Below are 26,389 nucleotides of genomic sequence, written 5' to 3'. Positions count from 1 at the left end.
CCTGCACACAGGTAAACAGATCCAGGATCCAGCAGCGTCTTCGGGCTCGCGCAAACAAACCCGGCGAATTTTTTTACTTGCCCCAGGCAAGCGTTACTGTTGAACCCTGCTGATACATGATTCTTCCCTGCACATTGACAATGTTTTCTCTCTCCTCTTTCTTCTGCGTTGTGAAGGGATCCACTGCAGCGTACACGAAAAGCGGCTACTGTGTCAACCGCTTCCCATAATAGTTACAACAACCATAAAGCCTCCATAATGATAATGAAAAGAAGGGGAGACGAATTTTTTATTGACAACGGAATTACATGCTGGAAAAACATGCAGACACAGACAATAAGAGACACACGGGAGAAGTACGGGAAAACATTTTATTTTTTTGGGCCATCCTCGAGTTTTGGCTGAAATTACGTCGTTGTTTTGAGCGCGCGTGGTCAACGCTACCCGCCACCATTGTAAAAATTCCTGGAGGAAACACTGCAAATAAAGTGTGGCAGTGCAGTCACAGAGGGCAGGACAGAGGGCAGTCCCCTCACATAATCCATGTCAGCTGCCTGGTTGTCCTGGAGGTGTAGATACCTGAAAATCCAGATATAGATTCATTTAAGTTACCTTGGATGAAAGCAATATAACACATACACCATTCAGTGTTTCCTCCAGGAATTTTTCCATTGGTGGCGGATAGGCGGATAGGCAATTTTTTTCCGCGTCCACGCGCGCTCAAAACAACGAACTAATTTCAAACTAGAGGGAGGATGGCAAAAAAAAAAAAAAGCTACAAAAATCTTCCCAGAACCTGATTTGCACGACCAGCTGTCGCTGTACGACACGTTCGATTGCAAAATTCATTTATCCTTTATGTTCCCAGTTGAGGGCGTGTAGCTGTCGTTAGTTGGCCTGCTTTTATTTAGTTATGCGTACGTTTGAGTTAGTCATCTCTAGGATTGTTGTTTGATATTAGCCTATACTTTCTCTTATCTGCATTTTGAGCACCTGTACAAGACCCAACAACACACCTCTGATACAGGACTAATGTTACCTAGCTGCTATAGCTAACCCAACCCTGCTACAAGACCCAACAACACAACTCTGATACAGGACTAATGTTACCTAGCTGCAGTGTTTCCTCCAGGAATTTTTCCAATGGTGGCGGATGGCCGTGACCGCGCACGCGCATGAAACGCGCACGCGCGCTCAAAACAACGATCAACATTTTTTTTTTATTTTTTTTTTATAATCACAGCCAAAACTAGAGGATGGCCCAAAAAAAAGTTTTATGAATATACAGAATATAAACTTGTGACTGACAGTCACATACACACACACAAAGATCATCAGCTATAATATAATACGAAGTAGGCCTACATGAGCACAAAAGCGGCTAACGTTACTGATTAACTGTTTACTGTAGTGCAGAGAGATGGTAGTCGTAGGCGGCGTATCAAATGACAAAGCTAAACGTTTAATGAAGGACATGAACGATTGTCAACAACACACTCAAGCAGTAAATAGAACAGTCTAAACAACTTGGGTACTACGGACGGAACAATAGTCTCAACCTATAGTTCCGTGCGTGAATTATGTCAACCCACCACATTACAGAAGTAAAATCACAGTCAGATGGAGCATTCGGTAAACAGCTGAGTATCAGCTGAGTTAAAGAAAACAAACTCTTACCTTTGATGAGACCCACATGAGCCCTGTTTTCCCGTACTTCTCCCGTGTGTCTCTTATTGTCCAAATGTTCCCTGAATTTTAGCTGCATGTTTTTCCAGCATGTAATTCCGTTGTCAATAAAAAAATCGTCTCCCCTTCTTTTCCCCTTGACAATACTGTGTCGTTGCTAAAGTGACAGCACATAAGAATCGTTTTTTTACTTGCTAATGTCTGCTAACGTAGCACTTGAAACTGGCGCCGTTCTCTCGACTGCAGCTGCTCCCGCGTTAGCATTAGCATCCATCTTTTCTTCTCCCTTCTCACCGTCACGAGCTCAAATGACACTTGTCGGCCGATCTAACTCTAACACTCACTTACAGGACTTCTGACACCATGTCGTGTTATTCTATTAAACATACACGTGAGTCCTTCTGTATTTCAATGTAAGTGTCTTTATTTTAACTCGCTCTGTAAGCTCTACAATACCGGTCTCTTGTTGTCTCGTCGTAACCTGCCCACCTGACCTGGGGGGTATTCCATCAACGTCGCTAAAGGAAAATCCTGGCTTATTTTTGATAACTCTCGCGAGACCTATCAGAATATGCCTGGATATTTTTAAGAACTCTCGCGAGATTTATCAGACTAAACCTGGATTTTCCCTTTAGCGATGTTGATGGAATACCCCCCCTGATGTCACTACGGTGGCCTGTACACAATAACAATAATACCACAGTTCACATTTAGACCAATCAGGAGCCCTTGTGTCACATCGTCAACTGAATGTCATTAATCTGATTTTGGATCAGCGGTTAGAGAGAGATGGGCGTGGATTTAGGTGCACTTTTAGTCAACATCCATTATAGCGCTGATCTAGGATCAGATATATTTTAATCAGCTAAAATGTTCAGATTATTATGATTTTTTTTTTGATTTTTTTTGTTTTGTTTTTGTTTTGTGGACTGAATCAATTCGTGGCGGAGGAAATTCATTCGTGGCGGCCCGCCACCTATAAATGCATGTAGAGGAAACACTGAGCTGCTATAGTTAACCCTGCTACAAGACCCAACAACACAACTCTGATACAGGGCTAATGTTACCTAGCTGCTATAGCTAACCCAACCCTGCTACAAGACCCAACAACACAACTCTGATACAGGGCTAATGTTACCTAGCTGCTATAGCTAACCCTGCTACAAGACCCAACAACACAACTCTGATACAGGGCTAATGTTACCTAGCTGCTATAGCTAACCCTGCTACAAGACCCAACAGCACAACTCTGATACAGGACTAATGTTACCTAGCTGCTATAGACCCATTTGTACTAAACAACAACAGCAGTCTTATTAACGGGCCCGTGTGGAGGCGACCCAGCACAGTGGGGATATACACTATCAAGCCAAGCTCTACTGTCAATATTTGCGTGTGTGTGTGTGTGTTTTTTACTTTGAACGCAATTTCAATTGCAATGTCCCACCTACATCTCCTCTGTGGAAAACTCTAATCCCGACGCAGCAGTTATTGTGCTCGGCGATTTTAATCACACCAACAGAACTTCCCAATTACAAACAACAGGTGTCATGCCCCAGCAGAGGAGCTAACATACTAGACCACTGCTACGTTACTATCAACGAGGCTTACCGTTCGTTCCCGAGGGCACCGCTGGGAAGGTCCGACCATGCCATGCTGCTCCTCGTCCCGAAATATAGAGAGAAACTTAAATCCTGCAATACGACACCCAGCCATGCAGTTTCGTATCGCTCATAGCCACTGCTAGCTTCAGCAATGTTTGAAGTGTCTGGGACATCTTTTTTCTTGAAAAATCCATCCATCTGTCGCTGTTTTCGTTTAATTTTTCGAAGTTATTTAACGTGATATCTTATTTGTGCACCTAGCTAGCTAGATCAGCTTTTTGTATCTTTTCGATGGTACTACCGGTGACTTTTAGCCCGTTATTTGCGAGGAGAAAACACAGGCGCCCGAGCATTTCGGAAGGCAAGACTGCTGAGCGGGGATGGTTGAGTCTGCACGGTTCTCATGCCGGTTCACATTTAGACCAATCAGGAGTAGCCCTTGTGTCACGTCGTCAACTGAATGTTTAATGTCATTAATCTGATTTTGGATCAGCGGTTAGAGAGAGATGGGCGTGGATTTAGGTGCACTTTTAGTCAACATCCATTATAGCGCTGATCTAGGATCAGATATATTTTAATCAGCTAAAATGTTCAGAGGTGGAACACTGCCATTGGAAGAAATATAAATAGTTCTCATTAGCCTACTATAATAATAATAATAATAATAATAATAATAATAATAATAATAATAATAATAAATGTTATTTATATTGCACTTTTCAGGGTACTCAAAGACACCTAAAGTAATAGGAGACATAAACATACTCATGTCTTATTATACTATCATCACAATCAATTAGTATTATTATTGTTATTACTTCCAGAGACAAATCCGTCCCGGGACATGTGCTTTGGGAAATTGGTCTTGAAGAGATCTTTCTTCTGTTACCAGTAGTCTCTCTGAACTGACAGTATAAGAAGCCCCATACTGATGCACAGGCCAATAAAAGTCTTCATCTCCGTCAGACTAACGTCAGCCCACTTTGCTCTGGATGTAGTGGTTCTGGTCTGAGCACTATGAAGGTTTGTCTCGGTGACGAGACGCGCCAGAGTTCCTCTGTAAAATAATTTTCAAATACCTGCATCGGTGTTGCGTCTGCAGGTATATTGATTTTCACCCCCGGGGTGCCGTTGAAACGCCTCCTAGGATTACGGTGCTAGTTGTCCGTCTTCCATTCCGTTTCAAAGCCTTCTAAATCATCCGAATCAGTTATAACATTGTCATAATAATAATAATAATAATAGTAATAACTTTTATTTGTATAGCGCTTTTCCTGCAAACGTTGCAGCTCATCGTCAATATCACTCCCTTCAGAACTAACTTCAGAAACTTCTCCGCTGTTGCCAAGATAATGAAGATATCGTGAAAAAAAAAAGAGACCAGAAGAATGTGGAAAAAATACAAATACTACAAAATGACGTATCCACTTTTCCGGCTTGAAAGGTAGAACAGCGCAACAGCGCCCCCGGTTTAAATGGGTTAATGGATAAGAGGGGGAATAATGGTTTGGCAGGGAGAGGGGATGATAGAGGAAGTGACCTAAGCTTGTGGCGCACAAATTGGAGCCAGATTTTTAAACTGTTCTTTACAATGATGTTCTTAGTAAATGTGGGTGGTGTTGATGAGGAGGGTGAGCAGAAGAGAGCAGCCAATGAGGCTGGAGCACAAGAAGCAGATTCAATGCAAAGCCACGCAGGAATGGGATCAATAGAATCAATGTTCTGCCAATGTAGGATAGAGTGTAGATTGGCGGCCCAAAAATACTGTTGGAAATTAGGTAAGGCCATTCCCCCTGACAGTTTTGGTCTCTGCAATACTCGTTTACCAATTCTTGGATTCCTACGTTCCCAAATAAATTGTGGAATCATGCCATCCAATTTACGCAAGATTGATTTCGCAATAAAAATGGGGATGCATTGAAAAAGCAAAACAAATGGGGGAAGCACATTCATTTTGATACTATTTATCCGCCCAGCCAGAGACAGGGGGAGAAGCGACCATTGTTGGAAGTCATGGGTAGTGTGTACAGTAACCTAGTCCAAGTCAAGAATTTCTTGCCAAACCTTCTCAGCGTTTCAAAAAACACACACACATTCCTAAGGAGCGAGAGTGAGTGTGTTTATATCAGTTGACGCCCTCTCTCCGCCCCCATTCTCAATAAGAATACAGAACCTGCATGTGTCTCAAACACACTCAGGGTCGTCTAGGTAGCCTGTTATGCAATTATTCCAACCCCCCCTCTCCCCCTCCCCCTTAGGCGGGCCAGGCGGACGACGCGCGGTCAGAGGACTCCATCCTGTCAGACATCGACCTCTCCACCGCCACCCCGGCCGAGGTGCAGGAGCTGGTGGCGGCCATCTTGAGGAAGTGCGTCCCCGGGGTGCACAAGGTGCAGGCGGTCAGCCACGCCCGCCTCCCCGTGGTCAAGTTCCACCACCGCGACCTCAACCTGCAGGGGGACATCACCATCAACAACAGGTCTGTCTGTCTGTCTCTGTCTGTCTCTGTCTGTCTCTGTCTGTCTGTCTCTGTCTGTCTGTCTGTCTGTCTGTCTACTGTCTGTCTTCTGTCTGTCTACTGTCTGTCTGTCTGTCTACTGTCTGTCTGTCTCTGTCTGTCTGTCTGTCTCTCTCTGTCTGTCTGCTGTCTGTCTGTCTACTGTCTACTGTCTGTCTGTCTGTCTGCTATCTGTCTGTTTCTCTGTCTGTCTGTCTGTCTCTCTGCTGTCTGTCTTCTCTCTGTCTGTCTGTCTGTCTGTCTGTCTGTCTGTCTCTCTCTCTCTCTCTCTCTCTCTCTCTCTCTCTCTCTCTCTCTCTCTCTCTCTCTCTCTCTCTCTCTCTCTCTCTCTCTCTCTCTGCATCACCATCAACAACAGGTCTGTCTGTCTGTCTGCCTGCCTGTCTGTCTCTGTCTGTCTCTCTGCAGGGGGACATCACCATCAAATCCACTTTCAAATCCAGTCTTAAAACACACCTTTTCACAATGGCTTACTTGGTTTGATCTCCTGTATTTTATTTGTTGTTATATCTAATTTTGCTGTTTTTATCTCATTTTGCTTTGTTGATTTTAATGTTTTGATATGTGGTTTTATACTGTCTTGTAAGGTGTCCTTGAGAGCCTTGAAAGGTGCCCATAAATAAAAAGTATTATTATTAGTATTATCAACAACAGGTCTGTCTCCCAGGCTCCCAGCGTGCGCTGATATAGTATGTTTATATCAACGGTAATCAAGTGCTTTAGTTAGCCAGCGAACTTGGTGATGGTAAGCATAATACGAGTTGACTCGCTGTTAAATTAATGTGAGAAATATGATGATAAGTCCATATAAAACGGAGGTATGATAAATAGCAGATAGATATGTATATGGCAGCCTCACGCGCATGTCTCCTTCGAGTTCACGTCTACTACGTTCCAGTTCTGCATCCAGTTGAATGCGTGATTCAAGTAGCTCATGCAAACCCGGGAATGCCATTGACGTGTGAAAAGACGCAATCTGAAAAGACCGGTAATCTTCGCTCGTTTAGCTCAGGTGTGAACGGCGAAAATCACTGGCGGACCCGGGTTGGGATTCCATGTAATTTACAGGGAACTGTGTGTGAAAGGGGCTTAAGTTACTCCAGGGAGACTGTCCCTGTCATCTCTAATTGTAAGATTTGTTCCCCTCAGACTAGCGGTGAGGAACACCCGTTTCCTGCAGCTGTGTTCTGGTCTGGACCCCAGACTGCGCCCCCTGGTGTACACCATCCGCTACTGGGCCAAGCAGAAACTACTGGCTGGTAAGCACGCGCATTATAGCCTGATGTTTTGCAGTTGTTCACTGTGTCCAGTAGGGGGCAACATGACCTCACATTTTGACTCTCCCATCATTTCCTTGCTTTACAACGCTGCTTTGAGCCAGATGTTTAAGCCTTGTTCTTTCTAACTCTCTTGCCCTCTCTCTCTCTCTCTCTCTCTCTCTCTCTCTCTCTCTCTCTCTCTCTCTCTCTCTCTCTCTCTCTCTCTCTCTCCCCCTCCCTCCCTCTCTCTCTCTCTCTCTCTCTCCCCCTCCCTCCCTCCCCCCCTACTCCCCCTGTCTCTGCCCCTTCCCCTCTCTCTCTCACTCTCTCTCCCTTCCTCCCCCGGTCTCTGCCCCTGCCCCTCTCTTTCCCTTTCCCTCTCTCCCCCCCCCCCAGGTAACCCCAGTGGTGCGGGCCCCCTGCTGAACAACTATGCCCTGACCCTGCTAGTGATCTTCTACCTGCAGAGCTGTGACCCTCCTGTCATCCCCTCAGTAGACCAGCTCAGACACATGGCCTGTAGGTAACCCCCCTCCCCTCCCCTCCCCTCCCCTCCCCTCCCCCCCAGGTGAGGAGGAGTGTGTGATAGTGTGTGTGTGTGTGTGTGTGTGTGTGTCTCCCCAGGTGAGGAGGAGGAGTGTGTGATAGAGGGGTGGAACTGCACATTCCCCAGCCTCCCCATCGCCGTGCCCCCCAACAGGAACACCCAGGACCTCTGTACGTAACCGTGGCAACACCACACCTACCATCTATACAGGACTTCTGTAGGTAGCCATGACAACACCTACTGTTTATACACAGGACCTCTGTATGTAGGTTACCATGGCAACACAACACCTGCCGTTTATATACAGGACCTCTGTGCGTAACCATGGCAACACCTACTGTTTATACACAGGACCTCTGTAGATTACCATGGCAACACAGTTATTTACAGGTTATATACAGGACCTCTGTGGGAGGGAACACCACCACTAGTGTGTCCTTGAGTAAGACCTGGGAACACCACCACTAGTATGTCCTTGAGTAAGACCTGGGAACACCACCACTAGTGTGTCCTTGAGTAAGACCTGGGAACACCACCACTAGTGTGTCCTTGAGTAAGACCTGGGAACACCACCACTAGTGTGTCCTTGAGTAAGACCTGGGAACACCACCACTAGTGTGTCCTTGAGTAAGACCTGGGAACACCACCACTAGTGTGTCCTTGAGTAAGACCTGGGAACACCACCACTAGTGTGTCCTTGAGTAAGACCTGGGAACACCACCACTAGTGTGTCCTTGTGTAAGACCTGGGAACACCACCACTAGTGTTTAGTCCTTGAGTAAGACCTGGGAACACCACCACTAGTGTTTAGTCCTTGAGTAAGGCACTTCAGTTACTCCATGGAGACTGTCCCTGTAATTAGTAATTGTAAATCGCTTTGGATTAAAAGCGTCTGCTAAATGGCAAATTCTGTTCTAATTCTAAACGTCTGTTTATATACAGCACCTCTGTATGTCACTGTGGCAGAACCTAACATTTATATTGGAGAAATACTTAAACCCATTGGATTGTTGTGTGAATTATTCATAGACTCTCCTGACTGAATAATACAAGTTAAAACTCCTGACTGAATGGTTAATCTGTGGCACCCCACCCACCCACCCACCCACCCAGCCAGCCACCCACCCACCCAGCCACCCAGCCACGGGGAAGATCCAGATGTATGAATCCCTGGTACGACCTGTGGCACACGCCCACCAACATCAATACTGTTGAATTATTTCTCTTCATTCTGATGAATTCCACCACTACAGGTTCCATATCGTACCAACAACACAATCCACAATGTTTATTTATATAGCACATTTACAACGACAAAAAAGCCGCCCAAAGTGCTTAACAGATAAACAAAAATGTTTATCCTTGGGTAGAGAGTTCCAGAACCCAGAGCCTACAATAATAAGATGGCTGACTGGTGAGTAAACTGATGTTGACATGTCTGTTCTCAGGTGTGCTGCTGCCAGCGTTCTTCTCCTTCTACGCCCAGTTCGACTTCGCCAGCTCCGTCATCTCCCTCCGAGAGGCCCGCGCCCTGCCCATCACGGGCTTCCTGGGGGGCGGGGCCCATGGCAGGGAGGAGGGCGGGGGGGAAGCCATGGAGGAGGCTCCCCAGGAGAAGCCCTCCCCCCAGGCCCCCCCCTACGGCCCCAAGCTGGGGGCCCTCAACCTGCTGGACCCGTTCGAGCTCAGACACAACGTGGCGGGAAACGTGACAGAGCGCAGCAAGAGAAACTTCCAGAAGGAGTGTCAGGACGCCGAGAAGTACTGCCGCAGCCTGCAGTACCAACGCAAGTCTGCCAAGGGCAAGGTGACTGTCCTGGGTTAATGTCTGTCCTGGGTTAATGTCTGTCCTGGGTTAATGTCTGTCCTGGGTTAATGTCTGTAATGTCTGTCCTGGGTTAATGTCTGTCCTGGGTTAATGTCTGTCCTGGGTTAATGTCTGTAATGTCTATCCTGGGTTAATGTCTGCTAAGGGCAAGGTGACTGTCCTGGGTTCACATGTCAGCCTTTAATACTAGAACAGCCATGCCTATTTTATCTACTATAAGAGCCTCTGATGCCCTCGACGTTGAGTTGGAGCACCGATAGACCTTGGTTTTCGACGTTGGGGGTGACCGCCTGTCCTGAAGAGGACGTTCTCAGCCTTGGTCTTGACCTTGTCTTGTACCTTGGTCTGCCAGCTCGATGATTCTTTGGCGACATTTGTTTCATGAGTTGGTCTTGCACCATTTCTCATTACTCACAAATGGCCGCTTCACTGATGCTGACAAAAACTTCACACAACCTTGTGTGCTCCCAAAGACCTGGCGCCGTGCTTCCGTCATAGCCCTGCCAAAGCCAAACAAACCTCTCGAAGACCCGAAGTCCTACAGGCCCATCTCTCTGCTCTGTGTCCCATATAAGATCCTGGAGAGGCTGATTCACAGCCGCATCGAGCCAACAACTTGGCCATCATGCTTCGATGCCCAACATGGAAGGCGATGGAAGATGGCCTCAACCGAGACATGGGCATTCTGGCAGCCTATCTCCAGAAGTGGCACCTTCAGCTCAGCATGGGCAAAACAAAACTGCAGCTTACCACCTCTACAATCGGGAAGCAAGAAGGGAACTGGACGTGCATGTTGGCAACAACCGCCTGGAGTTCCAGCAAACCCCCAAGTACCTCGGCGTAAGCTTGGACCGGACACTGTCCTACAAGCCACACCTGGATGAAGTGAAGGACAAACCAACAGCAAGGGTCTCACTCATCCGCCGCCTGGCAGGTTCGACTTGGGGAGCTTCTCCCCAGACCCTATGCATATCCACGCAAGCCCTGGTCCTTCCCGTAGCAGAATACTGCGCCCCTGCCTGGAGCAGAAGTCCACATGTCAACAAGATAGATCCTGTCATCAACTGTATAGTAACTGGTTGTCTGAAGCCCACCCCTGTGGGCCTGCCAGTCCTAGCTGGAATCGCCCCAGCCAGTCTCCGACAGGACGACTCGCCCCCCTCGCCCTGGCAAGAAAAGCCCAGAAGCATGACTGGCACATCCTGCACAAAGCCACAACAACACCGGCACCACCATGCAGGCTCAAGTCTCGCCATCCCTACAACAAGGCAGCACAAGAGATGCTACAGTCTATCCCTGAGGACTGAGACGCCTGGCTGGCAGCATCCTGGAAACAGACGTGGGAGACGGCTGGGCCCTCCCGCATCCATCGATACATCCTGGACCCAGGAGGCGGTGTGAAAGGAGAAGACATGCCACGCCATCTATGGACCTCGCTGAACCACCTGCGCTCTGGGGTCGGACGCTTCAAGTCATCCATGAAGAAGTGGGGCCTATCGGACAGTGCGGCATGCGAGTGTGGCGAGCCTGAACAGACTGCTGAGCACATAATCTCCGGCTGCTCCCCTATACAGCCCACCCTCAGAAGCTGGCCTTCTCGACTTAGGACCGGAGACGAGGGCGTGGCTGCACAACACTGAGTTGGCCATCTGATGATATACGAAAGAAGAATCGGGGGTCAAATGACCATAGTCTTTACAACGGGAAGCTGCTATTTACACACAACGACCACTAGTTGGATGTCTTGTAAATTAGCCTACCTCCTTTACAGAAAAACTGCAAAAATAGCTTCATACTAGCTTACCCTGATGTGATTTTGAAAATGGAAGGATACTGGGTGGTAGAACGCACATATCTAGGAAAAGTCCTGAAATGTTATCGTGTGCAAAGATATAAAAACAAATTTACTCACCCAAGGCTGTTCTAGTGTTAAATCAAGTCAAAGTTCATTGTCATTTAGTCTCAATTGACTTAACACAGAGAATCGACCTAATGTTTGATGTCTTGGCAGTGTATATATGAATAATTTCTAGTCATCCTAACTGGCTTCCTGTTAAGTTCAGAATAGATTTCGAGATCCTTCTGCTTGTTTATAAAGCTCTCACTGGCACAGCACCAGAATATGTTCAGACCTTTTGCTAGCATATCTGCCCAGTAGAGCTCTCAGGTCTTCTGACACTTGTTTTGTACAAAAGAAGAGATTTGGTGAGGCTGCATTGGCTGCATATGCACCCAGATTGTGGAATACACTGGCAGATTACATTAGGGATGCAACCTCAGCAAATATGTTCAAGTCAAGACTAAAAACCCATCTTTTTAATATTGCCTTTATATGACTAAATAATTAAATTATGATTATATAATGATTGGAGCACTTTAAGCTGCAACGTTTGCAGGAAAAGTGCTATACAAATAACAAGTTATGATTATTACTTCTCCTTCTCCTTCTTCTCCTCCTCCTCCTTCTCCTTCTCCTTCTCCTCCCCCTCCTCCTCCTCCTTCTCCTTCTTCTCCTTCTCCTTCTTCTCCTCCTCCTCCTCCTCCTCCTCCTTCTCCTTCTCCTTCTCCTTCTCCTTCTCCTTCTCCTTCTCCTTCTCCTTCTCCTTCTCCTTCTCCTTCTCCTTCTCCTTCTCCTCCTTCTCCTCCTCCTCCTCCTCCTCCTTCTCCTTCTCCTTCTCCTCCTTCTTCTTCTTATCATTATCATTATTATTATTATTATCTGGTTTCTAATAAAGGCGTTCCTTGGTTCCAGGTGTGGGGGCTGATGCGTCTGTTCACCCCGCGGGGGGCTGAGGGGCCGCGCCCCAAGTCGTCTCCCTCCGGGGGGGAGAAGAGCCTGACCATCAGCCTGCCCTTCCAGCCCTCCTCCCTGCCAGAGGGGGTCCGCAGCCAGCTGCACCACGCCGGGGAGGGGGGCTTCAGAGCACTGTGGCTGCAGAGGGTGACGGCGGCCCTGGAGGGGGTCTTCCAGGGGGTGCTGAAGTGCAGCGCGGCCACCCCCGAAGAGGCGGCCCTGGTGGGGGTGATGAACACGTCCGCCGTGTCAGAGGAGATGATGGAGACTTCCGCTAACAAAGACCTGGACAACTCCGCTAACGACAAAGACCTGGACACCTCCACTAACAACAACAACAACAAAGGAGAGGGTGGGGGTCGCCCCCCTTCCTCCAGTAGTGACTGCAGCCCCCTGGGCCAACCTGCTGGGGGGGGGAAGAGGCGCCTGTCCTCCGAGGCAGCCAGCGAGGCCTCCGTGTCCCCCCGTGGGAAGAGGCTGAGGCTGGACAGCTGGCCGGAGTCAGAGGCCGGGTCGGAGGCTGGGTCAGGCCCGGAGGGGCCCTGTTGGACCTGGGCCCAGAGACACCGCGTGTGGGCGGGCCGCAGGAAGGTGAGGAGGGAGCTGGTTACCAAGGTAACGGACGCCAGGCCAGAGGGGAGCAGCGTGGAGCTGGAGACTCAGGTGGGGATGCCTTAAAGATATATAGTTTAACTTGATTTAAAGATATATATACAGTTTAACTTTGTTTAAAGATGTATATCCAGTTTAACTTTGTTTAAAGATATATATACCAGTGTTTCCTCCAGGAATTTTTCCATTCGTGGCGGATAGCTCTGTCCGCGCGCGATTTTTTTCCCCGCGTGCACGCGCATGAAACGCGCACGCGCGCTCAAAACAACGACCTAATTTCAAACTAGAGGGAGGATGGCAAAAAAAAAAAAATGCTACAAAAATCTTCACAAAACCTGATTTGCACGACCAGCTGTCGCTGTAGGACACGTTCGATTGCAAAATTCATTTATCCTTTATGTTCCCAGTTGAGGGCGTGTAGCTGTCGTTAGTTGGCCTGCTTTTATTTAGTTATGCGTACGTTTGAGTTAGTCATCTCTAGGATTGTTGTTTGATATTAGCCTATACTTTCTCTTATCTGCATTTTGAGCAACTGTACAAGACCCAACAACACAACTCTGATACAGGACTAATGTTACCTAGCTGCTATAGCTAACCCTGCTACAAGACCCAACAACACGACTCTGATACAGGACTAATGTTACCTAGCTGCTATAGCTAACCCAACCCTGCTACAAGACCCAACAACACAACTCTGATACAGGACTAATGTTACCTAGCTGCTATAGCTAACCCAACCCTGCTACAAGACCCAACAACACAACTCTGATACAGGACTAATGTTACCTAGCTGCTATAGACCCATTTGTACTAAACAACTACAACGTTGTATTGGACACATTTTTTTCGAACTAATCCACAGACAGCAGTCTTATTAACGGGCCCCTGTGGTGCCAGGTGTGGAGGCGACCCAGCACAGTGGGGATATACACTATCAAGCCAAGCTCTACTGTCAATATTTGCGTGTGTGTGTGTGTGTTTTTTCTTTGAACGCAATTTCAATTGCAATGTCCCAAGTATTACCTACATCTCCTCTGTGGAAAACTCTAATCCCGACGCAGCAGTTATTGTGCTCTGCGATTTTAATCACACCAACAGAACTTCCCAATTACAAACAACAGGTGTCATGCCCCAGCAGAGGAGCTAACATACTAGACCACTGCTATGTTACTATTAGGGCTGCACGATTAATCGATTTTAAATCGAAATCGCGATTTGAAATGATGCGATTAGCTAATCGCAAAGCCTGCGATTTGCCTGCGATTTTTTTTTTTTTTTTTTTTTTTTTACCAGGAAGTCACATTGAGATTAAAACCTCTTTTGGAAATTTGATCAGCACTCATGGAATGCCTCTTGTCCAATCAAATTACTTGGTCTCTTTATGACTTTGAACCCGGCGCTCTCAGAGCGAATTTACGAACGCAGGCATAGGTTGTGTCACGACAGTCAGTCCAATTATTATGAGACTTTGGGCTAACGTAACGGAGACAATTAGACACCACATGGCTTACTGGACTGGACGTATGATAAACGTTAGTATGTTATAATTGCGACAGGTAAGTGTACAATTTCACTATACTAACTGTACCAGCCAAGTGCATGTCGGTGCTGTTAGTCCAGCCTTAAACTTAGCTTAGCTAACTTGTAGTCTTCGAGACGGTAGCTTAGCTTAGCTACTCATGCTAACCCGGCGTTAAAGTACAGACACAGAGTTGACAGTCTCAGCAACCTGCGGGTTGGTGTTTATATAGTATAGCAGGCTTATGGATACATGGAAGTTAACTGTTCTGTTGTCAAACATGAATGTGTCCTGTATGCATAACCTCATACCATTCGTTCATACCAGCCGGCTTTAAAGACGCAGAGGTTAGCCTAGCCTAGCCTTGGGCTGAAGTATGTCACAGATTCCTAAGTCAAGGTGACGTGTGTCTGTGCTCCATAGTCAGAGACCACCATTCTATCATTCATCAGTTCGACTGTTGACCGAGTCATCTAGATGTGGTCCTTTCAGTTATAGTCACAGTGTATCCCCAAATGATCATTTTAATAGCTGGATCATCTTAGAAAGTAGCCACCTGTCTAGATGAGATGAGGTTATCATATATACAATTCATATCTTTTAAGTTCTCATCCTTGCATTAGAATTAGAGCAGTTAATAGTTTGATGGTATCATGTGGTAATGCTCTCTGAAAATAGGTGATAGACAGATTCATCCAATCACCTGCCAAGTATTTTTTGAAAGTACCTGCCCTTTTCCAAACAGCTTCCAATTAAGCTTTCCTAGATGGTTGTGTGAAACAAACCACCTGAGTCAGGTTAGTAATGCTCCATCACATGTTTTAATCTGAAGCTTGATTTTAAAGCAACCCAACTTTAAAGCAACCCAATGTAAGTTTAGTTCTTTCACTCGTAGCTCGGGCTGTGGGGGTGCTAGAGGAGGGAGCCTCTAAGTCCCCTGAAGACGTACAAACAAACTGCACGTTGATACGACCTTCCTAGCCGGAGATATGGCCACACTTTACAAAAACTCCCTTCTTTTTTTTTTTTTTTTTTTTTTTTGCTATTTAAAAAAATAATAATCGCAAATTAATCGCAATCGCGATATCTGTCCAAATAATCGCAATTCGATTTTTCCCCCAAATCGTGCAGCCCTAGTTACTATCAACGAGGCTTACCGTTCGTTCCCGAGGGCACCGCTGGGAAGGTCCGACCATGCCATGCTACTCCTCGTCCCGAAATATATAGAGAAACTTAAATCCTGCAATACGACACACAGCCATGCAGTTTCGTATCGCTCATAGCCACTGCTAGCTTCAGCAATGTTTGAAGTGTCTGGGACATATTTTTTCTTGAAAAATCCATCCATCTGTCGCTGTTTTCGTTTAATTTTTCGTTATTTTAAGTTATTTAACGTGATATCTTATTTGTGCACCTAGCTAGCTAGATCAGCTTTTTGTATCTTTTAGATGGTACTACCGGTGACTTTTAGCCCGTTATTTGCGAGGAGAAAACACAGGCGCCCGAGCGGTGTGAGCGGGGATGGTTTAGTCTGCACGGTTCTCGTGCCGGTTCACATTTAGACCAATCAGGAGTAGCCCTTGTGTCACGTTGTGTCAACTGAATGTTTAATGTCATTAATCTGATTTTGGATCAGCGGTTAGAGAGAGATGGGCGTGGATTTAGGTGCACTTTTAGTCAACATCCATTATAGCGCTGATCTAGGATCAGATATATTTTAATCAGCTAAAATGTTCAGAGGTGGATTTCCTTTTTTTTTTTTTTTTTTGTGGACTGAATCAATTAGTGGCGGAGGAAATTCATTCGTGGCGGCCCGCCACCAATAAATGCATATAGAGGAAACACTGTATCCAGTTTAACTTTGTTTAAAGATATATATCCAGTTTAACTTGATTTAAAGATATATATCCAGTTTAACTTTGTTTAAAGATATATATCCAGTTTAACTTTGTTTAAAGATATATATCCAGTTTAACTTGATTTAAAGATATATATATATATACAGTTTAACTTTGTTTAAAGATATATATCCAGTTTAACTTTGTTTAAAGATATACATATACAGTTTAACTTTGTTTAAAGATATGTATCCAGTTTAACTTGATTTAAAGATATATATACAGTTTAACTTTGTTTAAAGAGATATATACAGTTTAACTTGATTTAAAGATATATACAGTGGGTTCGGAAAGTATTCAGACCCCTTAAGTTTTTCACACTTTGACATATTGCAGCCATTTTCTAAAATCAATTAATTTAATTTCTTTCCTCGTTCATGCACACACAGCACCCACTATTGTCAGAAAAACACAGACTTGTAGACATTTTTGCAGATTTATTACAAAATAAACACTGAAATATCACATGGCCATAAGTATTCAGACCCTTTGCTCAGTATTTAGTAGAAGCACCTTTTTGAGCCAATACAGCCATGAGTCTTCTTGGGAATGATCAAACAAGTTTTTCACACCTGGATTTGGGGATCTTTTGCCATTCCTCTTTGCAGATCCTCTCCAGTTCTGTCAGGTTGGATGGTGAACGTTGGTGGACAGCCATCTTCAGGTCTCTCCAGAGATGCTCAATTGGATTTAAGTCAGGATTCTGGCTCGGCCATTCAAGAACATTCACAGAGTTGTTCTGAAACCACTCCTTCGTTATTTTAGCTGTGTGCTTGGGATCATTGTCTTGTTGGAAGGTGAACCTTCGGCCCATTCTGAGGTCGTGAACACTCTGGAAATGTTTTTTGTCCAGGATATCAATGTACTTGGCTGCATTCATCTTTCCTTCAATTGCAACCAGTCATCCTGTCCCTGCAGCTGAAAAACACCCCCACAGCCTGATGCTGCCACCACCATGATTCACTGTAGGGATGGTATTAGGTGATGAGCAGTGCCAGGTGTTCTCCACACATACCGCTTAGAATTAAGACCAAAAAGTTCGATTTTGGTCTCATCAGACCAGAGAATTTTATTTCTCAGAGTCTGGGAGTCCTTCAGGTGTTTTTTGGCAAACTCGATGCGGGCTTTCATGTGTTTTGCACTGAGGAGAGGCTTCTGTCGGGCCACTCTGCCATAAAGCCCCGACTGGTGGAGGGCTGCAGTGATGGTTGTCTTTCTAGAACTTTGTCCCATCTCCCCGCTGCATCTCTGGAGTGATCTTTGGGTTCTTCTTTACCTCTCTCACCATGGCTCTTCTCCCCCGGATGCTCAGTTTGGCCGGACGGCCAGTTCGAGGAAGAGTCCTGGTCATCCCAAACTTCTTCCATTTAAGGATTATGGAGGCCACTGTGCTCTTAGGAACCTTAAGTGTAACATATTTTTTTGTTGTAGCCTTGGCCAGATCTGTGCCTTGCCACAATTCTGTCTCTCAGCTCTTCAGTCAGTTCCTTCGATATCATGATTCTCATTTGCTCTGACTTTACACTGTGAGCTGTAAGGTCTTCTATTGACAGGTGTGTGCTTTCCCTAATCAAGTCCAATCAATATAATTAAGCACAGCTGGACTCCAATGAAGGTGTAGGCCCATCTCAAGGATGATCAGAAGAATTGGACAGCACCTGAGTTAAATATACAAGTGTCACAGCAAAGGGTCTGAATACTTATGGCCATGTGATATTTCAGTGTTTATTTTGTAATAAATCTGCAAACATTTCTACAAGTCTGTGTTTTTCTGACAATATTGGGTGCTGCGTGTGCATGAACGAGGGAAAAAATGAAATTAATTGATTTGAGCAAATGGCTGCAATATGACAGAGTGAAAAATGTAAGGGGGTCTGAATACTTTCCGAACCCACTGTATATACAGTTTAACTTGATTTAAAGATATATACAGTTTAACTCGATTTAAAGATATATATACAGTTTAACTTGATTTAAAGATATATATATATATATATATACAGTTTAACTTTGTTTAAAGATATTTATATACAGTTTAACTCGATTTAAAGATATATATACAGTTTAACTTGATTTAAAGATATATATATATACAGTTTAACTTTGTTTAAAGATATATATACAGTTTAACTTGATTTAAAGATATATATCCAGATTAACTTGATTTAAAGATATATATACAGTTTAACTTGATTTAAAGATATATATATACAGTTTAACTTTGTTTAAAGATATATATACAGTTTAACTTTGTTTAAGGATACAGTTTAACTTGATTTAAATATATATATATATATATATATATATATATATATATATGTATATATATATACAGTTTAACTTGATTTAAAGATTTCTACAGTTTAACTTTGTTTAAAGATATATATATATATATATATACAGTTTAACTTTGTTTAAAGATACAGTTTAACTTGATTTAAAGATATATATATACAGTTTAACTTGATTTAACGATATACAGTTTAACTTTGTTTAAAGATATGTATCCAGTTTAACTTGATTTAAAGATATATATACCGTTTAACTTTGTTTAAAGATATATATATATACAGTTTAACTTGATTTAAAGATATATATATACAGTTTAACTTTGTTTAAATATACATATACAGTTTAACTTGATTTGATTTGTGAAGGGACAATGCATATTAATGAACATTAAAAATGTAAATACGGCAGATTTAGCCGTTATAAAAAGCCTTCCTAAAAAGATACAATAACATAACAGTACCAGTCAAAGGTTTGGACACACCTTCTCATTCAATGGTTTTCATTATTTTGTCATTATTTTCTACATTGTAAATCAATACTGAAGACATCAAAACTATGAAAGAACACATGGAATTATGTAATAAACAAACCAGAACAACAACAAAAACACCTGCGTCTGAAACATGAACACTTTAGATCAGCAGCCTGATGATGGGCTGTGAGAGGTCATACTACAATTATACACATGACTGATGTGTGTAGAAACACAACACAGAAAAACTACGCAAAACCTATACAGCTTAGAAAGCAGTTTGCAAGGCATGTTTGTATAGCACATTTCATACAACAGGGGCAATTCAAAGTACTTTACATACAGCATTAAAAAAAGACATCAAGAGTAAATAGTTAAGTTAAAGTTAATAGTAAACAGATAAAAAATAATAGTTAAAATAATGGTTAATACAATTATGAGAATAGATATATATATATATAGATAAACATTTAATAAGATAATGAATAAAATAATGGAAATGAATGAAAGACATGAATGTGTTAGTGTTTAATCATAACTGTTGCAAAATATTTTTAGCTTCAGGGAGTTTGTGTGGCAGCATGACTAAAAGCTGCTGCACCTGAGGAGATCTCAGGATTGGTGTAATGTGTTCGCACCTCTTTGTTTTTGTTAGGACCCTAGCAGCAGCGTTTTGGATGAGCTGCAATTTACGAACAGCTCCTTTAGATAGGCCTGTTAGTAGACCAGCTCCTTTAGATAGGCCTGTTAGTAGACCAGCTCCTTTAGATAGGCCTGTTAGTAGACCAGCTCCTTTAGATAGGCCTGTTAGTAGACCAGCTCCTTTAGATAGGCCTGTTAGTAGACCAGCTCCTTTAGATAGGCCTGTTAGTAGAACAGCTCCTTTAGATAGGCCTGTTAGTAGAACAGCTCCTTTAGATAGGCCTGTTAGTAGAACAGCTCCTTTAGATAGGCCTGTTAGTAGAACAGCTCCTTTAAGCCCCTTTTCCACTACGGTGCCAGCCCGGGTCGACCCGGGCTGGCCTGCTTCTTTGGCGCTTTTCCATTTGTCGGCTCGGTTCGGGTCGCTTCTTTAGCTACCCTTCGATACCAGGAACCAAATTTAGACCCGGAACCTTTTTGCCAGGCTGCGTGTGACGTGTGACGCTGCACACCGTTGATTGGTCAATGGAAATCGTCATCCCATGTTCATAGATTTTTTCGCTAACCGCCATCTTTAAATACCACATTCGCTCTTGGAAAATGTCACTACAGTTTCTGTAATAGCTTATTAATAAAGATTCGAAAAATTATGCTGACCATCGTATTATCTTAGTTTAATGTCATTTCAATGCATCATAGAACTTTTATTTACAACAAGCATAACACAAAAATCGCTATTATGCACCGTCTTTGCCCGTGAATAACACCGGCTATGGAGGTGGTACAAACACAATACTAATTTGCTAACTTCACCATCGGTATACGGTCATTTTGAGCCCTTAACCACCGCGCTGACACCCCGAGAAGATATGCTTTTAACCGTAAACTCAATGAACCGGGAGTTCACTCGCTGCTGCTCGCAGCACCGCGCCTGCTGGTTCAAACTCCCTTTGACAGCGGGGGGAGAGAAACGTTTTACCAGGGAATTCGCTCCGCGCTGTGTCGACGGTGATAGGAGTGTAGGATCGACACCATTCAAATGGTTTTGGATTCCCTGTCCTCTCCCCTATCCGGACACGTTTGAATTGTTATCCTAACCCACGGTAAACCAAGTTATTAACCCGCAAAGGGTGCCTCCGTTTACCGTCTTTGCCCATGAATAACACCGGCTGTGGAGGTGGTACAAACACAATACTCATTTGCTAACTTCACCATCGGTATACGGTCACTTTGAGCCCTTAACCACCGCGCTGACACCCCGAGAAGTTATGCTTTTAACCGTAAACTCAATGAACCGGGAGTTCACTCACTGCTGCTCGCAGCATCGCGCCTGCTGGTTCAAACTCCCTTTGACAGAGGGGGGAGAGAAACGTTTTACCAGGGAATTCGCTTTGCGCTGTGTCGACGGTGATAGGAGTGTAGGATCGACACCATTCAAATGGTTTTGGATTCCCTGTCCTCTCCCCTATCCGGACACGTTTGAATTTTTATCCTAACCCACGGTAAACCGAAGTTATTAACCCGCAAAGGGTGCCTCCGTTTACCGTCTTTGCCCGTGAATAACACCGTCTGTGGAGGTGGTACAAACACAATACTCATTTGCTAACTTCACCATCGGTATACGGTCATTTTGAGCCCTTAACCACCGCGCTGACACCCCGAGAAGATATGCTTTTAACCGTAAACTCAATGAACCGGCGTTCACCGCTGCTCTAAGCAGCAGCACGTCATGGAGGATATCAGTGGGGGGACAGCCAATTTCTACCAGGGAATTCGCTCCGCGCTGTGTCATAGACCGTGATAACAGTGTCGTATCGACACCATTCAAATGGTTTCAGATTCCCTGTCCTCTCCCCTATCCGGACACGTTTGAATTGTTATCCTAACCCACGGTAGATCACAGTTAACCCGCAAAGGGTGCCTCCGGGCACCGTGTTTGTCCGTGAATAACACGGCACACAATGATACTACAGTTCATAAAGCAGACAAGTGAAGGCAGTGGTTTTAAGGGTTCAAAAAACATGACTTTATTATGTGTACATAGCTTCCTCTCTCTCTTTCTCTTGCTCTCCCAAAAAATCACGGTTAATAATATACCACATGCCGAGGGAAAGCTTCAAGTTCCTCCATGTCGCTATTGTTGTGGCTGTGTTGTGTCTCGTGAAAATATACGTCACCACCATGGCGCGCTTTTATGACGCGTAACTCCGCCTACTATCGCCTACTCCTCCTACTAGTTCCTGGTCTGTTGTGTATAGTGGAAAACCAGAACTGTTCAAAAGCGTGCCGAAGCGTGCCGACCCGAACCGACCCGAAGCGAGCCGGGCCGCTGGTGGAAAAGCGCCATTAGATAGGCCTGTTAGTAGACCATTACAATAATCAAGTCTACTCCAAACAAATGCCTGGATGAGTTTTTCACAGTCTTGTTTGGACATGAAACCTCTCATTCTTGTTATGTTTTTTAGGTGATAGTAGGCTGATTTAGTTACGGAGTTTATGTGGCTGTTGAGGGGAGTTACATGTCTCTGTCTGACCCTCAGGTGACGGAGAGCATCGTGAAGAAGGGTCCGGAGGACAAAGAGCCGCTGGTGTTCCGGGTTCAAGCCCAGGTGGTGGGCGGGACAGAGAGCACACAGGCGCTTGTCAGGTTCCAACCCACCAATGACAGGGCAGGGCTCTTCCAGGACTTCTATCACTTCCTGGAGTGCTTCCTGCCCAAGATGGTGGAGACTCTGATGGAGAAGATGGAGTAGAGGAATGATAGATATGAAAGTGGGACTGTTTTTTGTGTAAGAGGAGATGTGCTGATGCTAATCACATTTTTCTTTATGGAAAAGTGGAGTGTAGAGAGAGAGAGAGAGAGAGAGAGAATAGAAGCTGGACTCTTTTATACTGTTTTCATATTATCAAGAGACTTTTGTTTTGTAAAAATGAAAAACAAAGAAATATTGCCCTAAGAAAGTTTTTCTTGCGAATCGTGGAAAATGTACATGGGAAGTGCAGAGAAGTGCATGTTAAAGCTGCCATGTTTTGAGCAGCCAATGAACAAATATTGTTGTAAATATTGATTGTGCTGTCATGAGTTTCTTTTTATTTGTGATAGATTAGGGTCTGTTGTCTTTTGTTTGTCATATATTAGGGTAAAGTGTAAAGTGTTCATCGTGCCTTGCCTCTGATACAACTCTTCTTTCTCTTGTTTCAGTTATTTGTTTTGGTTGTTTGAGGTTCTCCTCCTCCATACGTGTGTTTGAGGTTCTCCTCCTCCATACGTGTGTTTGTGGTTCCACTCCTCTGTGGGGTGTGACGGTTTAAACCCCAGTAGCAGACTTTTCCTCTATGAACACACCCATCTCAATGATACAACTGTTTTCATAAGTTCGAATAAAGCTCTTTATCAAGCAGTGTGTTGACTTGTGTCCTCCTTGCGCCTCTCCTCTATGCCTTACGTAATCATCATGTCCATTTGGAAGTCAGAAATATGACATGCATCATTATCAATCAACCGCTACAACCGGAGATGAGGAACAACATCATATACCTCTGTGTTCTGGATGCTAGGAGAAGTGTTCAGTGTAGCGCTGGTCCACATAGCCCCCCCCCTCCCCTCCCCCCCAGTCTCGTACAGCTAAGACAAACGAGAGCAATTACTGAGGCAGACGCTAGTCTTTATTACCTGAGACCAGACCGGGGCTGAGGGAGACACACCACCCTCTGTTCACATTAACACCGTTCATCTCTGCTTAGCGGGGGAATCAGGAGGGATGGGGCGCTGAAGATGAATAAGGGCTGGAGGACGTTTAACCAGCGCTGCTGCGCTCATATGTGATCTTGGCTCAGACAATTTTTGTCATTACAGTTTTTGGCATTTAGCCTTTTACCCAAAGCGACGCCTTTATCCAAAGTGACTTGCAACAATTACATTAGACTAAGTAAGTGAATCATCTATCCACCGTCTATCCACAGCAGGAGAAACGAATCTATGTGCGGGCCACTGGCGGTCGTAATGCTTTTTTGGTTGTTGTGTACCATAGTTTCCTGTTGGAACTCACCTTAGGCAGCTCTGTACTGTTGGCCTATAGCTTGAAGCACTGACGAATGGCTGGCTTGGGTCTCATCATTGGAAATGAAAGAGAAATCCTTCTCAACAGGCCTTTCTGCGTTGCAACACTATGGATGTCTGTAGCAGCTCAGTAGCTAGAAGCAGCCTACAGGCCTGACCATAGACATGACGTAGCTGCTGTGTTATATAAGATAACGGGCTGCTAGCACTGCTAAAGGTTGTGTCGCTATTGTCTTGATGGAACACAATTCAGTAAACAATATCCATCATCTCAGGGCTGGAGCTCTCTGGAGCCTGTTCTGGAAGGCAAGGGCTCTTACACACACACACAGCAACTTTGTTCCAGGGGAGAAAGAAATAGAGAGGTGTTTTTCTTTAGGCTGACTAACGGCCTTTGTAAGTCAGTAATTGTCCCTCTGAGAAGATTGAAGCTTTGTGAAGTTTTCCTCTGACCACAGCAACGCAACACGGAGGAGGTTACACAACATCTCTCTCTAAAAGCCTTCTTCTAGATGATAGTAGCAAGGTACCATAGGTTACTTGATCACTTGATCTCTCTGTGCCTTCATCACAGTAGCCGTGTGTCTAAAGAGACACCATGAGAGATGGTATCATCTCGTGAGCTTAGAATGATAAGGTTCTATCTCCGTTTAGGGTAGTTCAGAGATATTGAGTGACAACGTTTTTACATTCCATTATGTTTTGTGAGATGGAACCTTTGTATTTTATGAATTACTAACTTTTTTTTTTTACACCACAGGCATTAATAAACACCTAATGATTCAGATTATGTAAAAAACTCAATTTTGACAAAAATGGAGATAGAACCTTATAATTCTAACGTCACGATCTGTTGATGACTAATCAGTCACCCCTGGTGTAATTAACCCTGCTGTAATTGCCAGAAGGATTGATTCATCTCTCCAACAGTCTTTTACTTGGTCGCTCCCTAAAGTGTGGTCTTGAATTGGAATTACTGCGTCAATACACACGCGTCAATACACTGTGTCGTGTGTGTGTGTGTGTGTGTATTGGTGCAGTATCTGCACTGTGGCACCAATTATGCTGAACATGAAATGAGTCTGTTTTTGGGATGTTTCAACATTTCCTCATCTGTCCCACAGGAATCCCAACTAGAGATCGGAGGGAGCAACCACACACACACACACACAGACACGGACACACACACAGACACACAGACATACACACACACACACCCACCCACAGACACACACACACAGACATACACACACACCCACAGACACACACACACACACACACACTCACACACACACACCCACAGACACACACACACACACATACATATCAAATCAAATCAAATCAAATTTTATTTGTATAGCGCATTTCTTACAAGATGCAACTCAATGCGCTTCACACAATGAAAATGTTCAGTCAATCAGTCAATCAATCAATCAATACTGACAGAGCCGCGAGCAGGCAAAAGTAAAAAACCTGTATACTATGTAGCCAGGAAAAAATTCCCTTGCAGCCCTCTACCAATAGAGCGACTACTAGCCAGTTTGCTTACCAGTACCCAGCGGTCCCCCAGGGGAGGCCAGGACCACCGGCACAAAGCAAGCAAGCAAGGGCAAAAACCTGTACACCATGTATCCAGGAAAAATTCCTTGCATATTATCGGCGTACACACTGTCCATAAATTTTGTGTTGTATTTGCATCGTTCTGCATCCAGTATGGTCACAGGTCCTGCCAAAAGAGAAACTTAAGCACAGTTATAATGCAACAACACAATAGAGACAGTAAAGATGACAGCAATACAACCTGATGGTGGTCCTGGTACACTCTTGTACCGGTTCCAGTACTGCTCTAGGTGCTATTTGGAGCTGACAGTGCCTCATCATAGAATACACCCACACCCACAGACACACACACACACAGACACACACACACACACACACACACTCACACATACATCTGAGGGAGCAACCACGCACACACACACACACACCGCACGTGCACCCACACATACACATACACACACACACACACAGACTCACACACACACACAGACACAGACTCTCACACACACACACACACACATACTCACACACATACACACACACACACACACTCACACACACAGACTCACATACACACACACACAGACTCACGTACACACACACACCCACACACACACAGAGTCACACACACACAGACTCACGTACACACACATGCACACACACACACACACACACACTCACACACACACACAGACTCACATACACACACACACACACACACACTCACGTACACACACACACAAACACACACATACACACACACACACACACAGACTCACGTACACACACACAGACTCACGTACACACACACACACACAGACTCACACACACACACAACCACGTACACACACATACACACACGCACACACACACACGCACACATACACACACAGACTCACACAGACTCACACATATACACACATACAGACTCACGTACACACACACACTCACACACACACAGACTCACATACACACACACACACATAGGCTCACGTACACACATACACACACACACACACAAACTCATGTACACACACACACACTCACACACACACACACATACATCTGCGGGAGCAACCATGTAGGAGAATGTTGGAG

General features: G+C 44.6%; 1 protein-coding gene across 1 annotated transcript in view; it reads left to right on the top strand.

Annotated features, from left to right (window-relative positions):
- Positions 1 to 22,990, top strand: part of tut1 (terminal uridylyl transferase 1, U6 snRNA-specific) — a gene marked incomplete at its 5' end in the record, with an annotated part of 39,673 nt that extends 16,683 nt beyond the window's left edge. Inside the window, 7 exons of the mRNA XM_080542560.1 lie at positions 5,549 to 5,769; positions 6,958 to 7,067; positions 7,464 to 7,586; positions 7,692 to 7,784; positions 9,063 to 9,421; positions 12,195 to 12,899; positions 22,212 to 22,990. Coding sequence (XP_080398686.1) covers positions 5,549 to 5,769; positions 6,958 to 7,067; positions 7,464 to 7,586; positions 7,692 to 7,784; positions 9,063 to 9,421; positions 12,195 to 12,899; positions 22,212 to 22,424 — 1,824 coding nt within the window. The 3' untranslated portion in view covers positions 22,425 to 22,990. The remainder of the gene's footprint in view (positions 1 to 5,548; positions 5,770 to 6,957; positions 7,068 to 7,463; positions 7,587 to 7,691; positions 7,785 to 9,062; positions 9,422 to 12,194; positions 12,900 to 22,211) is intronic.
- Positions 22,991 to 26,389: the final 3,399 nt, after the last annotated feature.

Source organism: Nansenia antarctica, assembly GCF_963989245.1.
Source record: "Nansenia antarctica genome assembly, chromosome: 11".
NCBI lineage: Eukaryota > Metazoa > Chordata > Actinopteri > Argentiniformes > Microstomatidae > Nansenia > Nansenia antarctica.
Note: the sequence above shows the minus strand (reverse complement) of the source record. Positions and strands in the feature narration are given on the sequence as shown.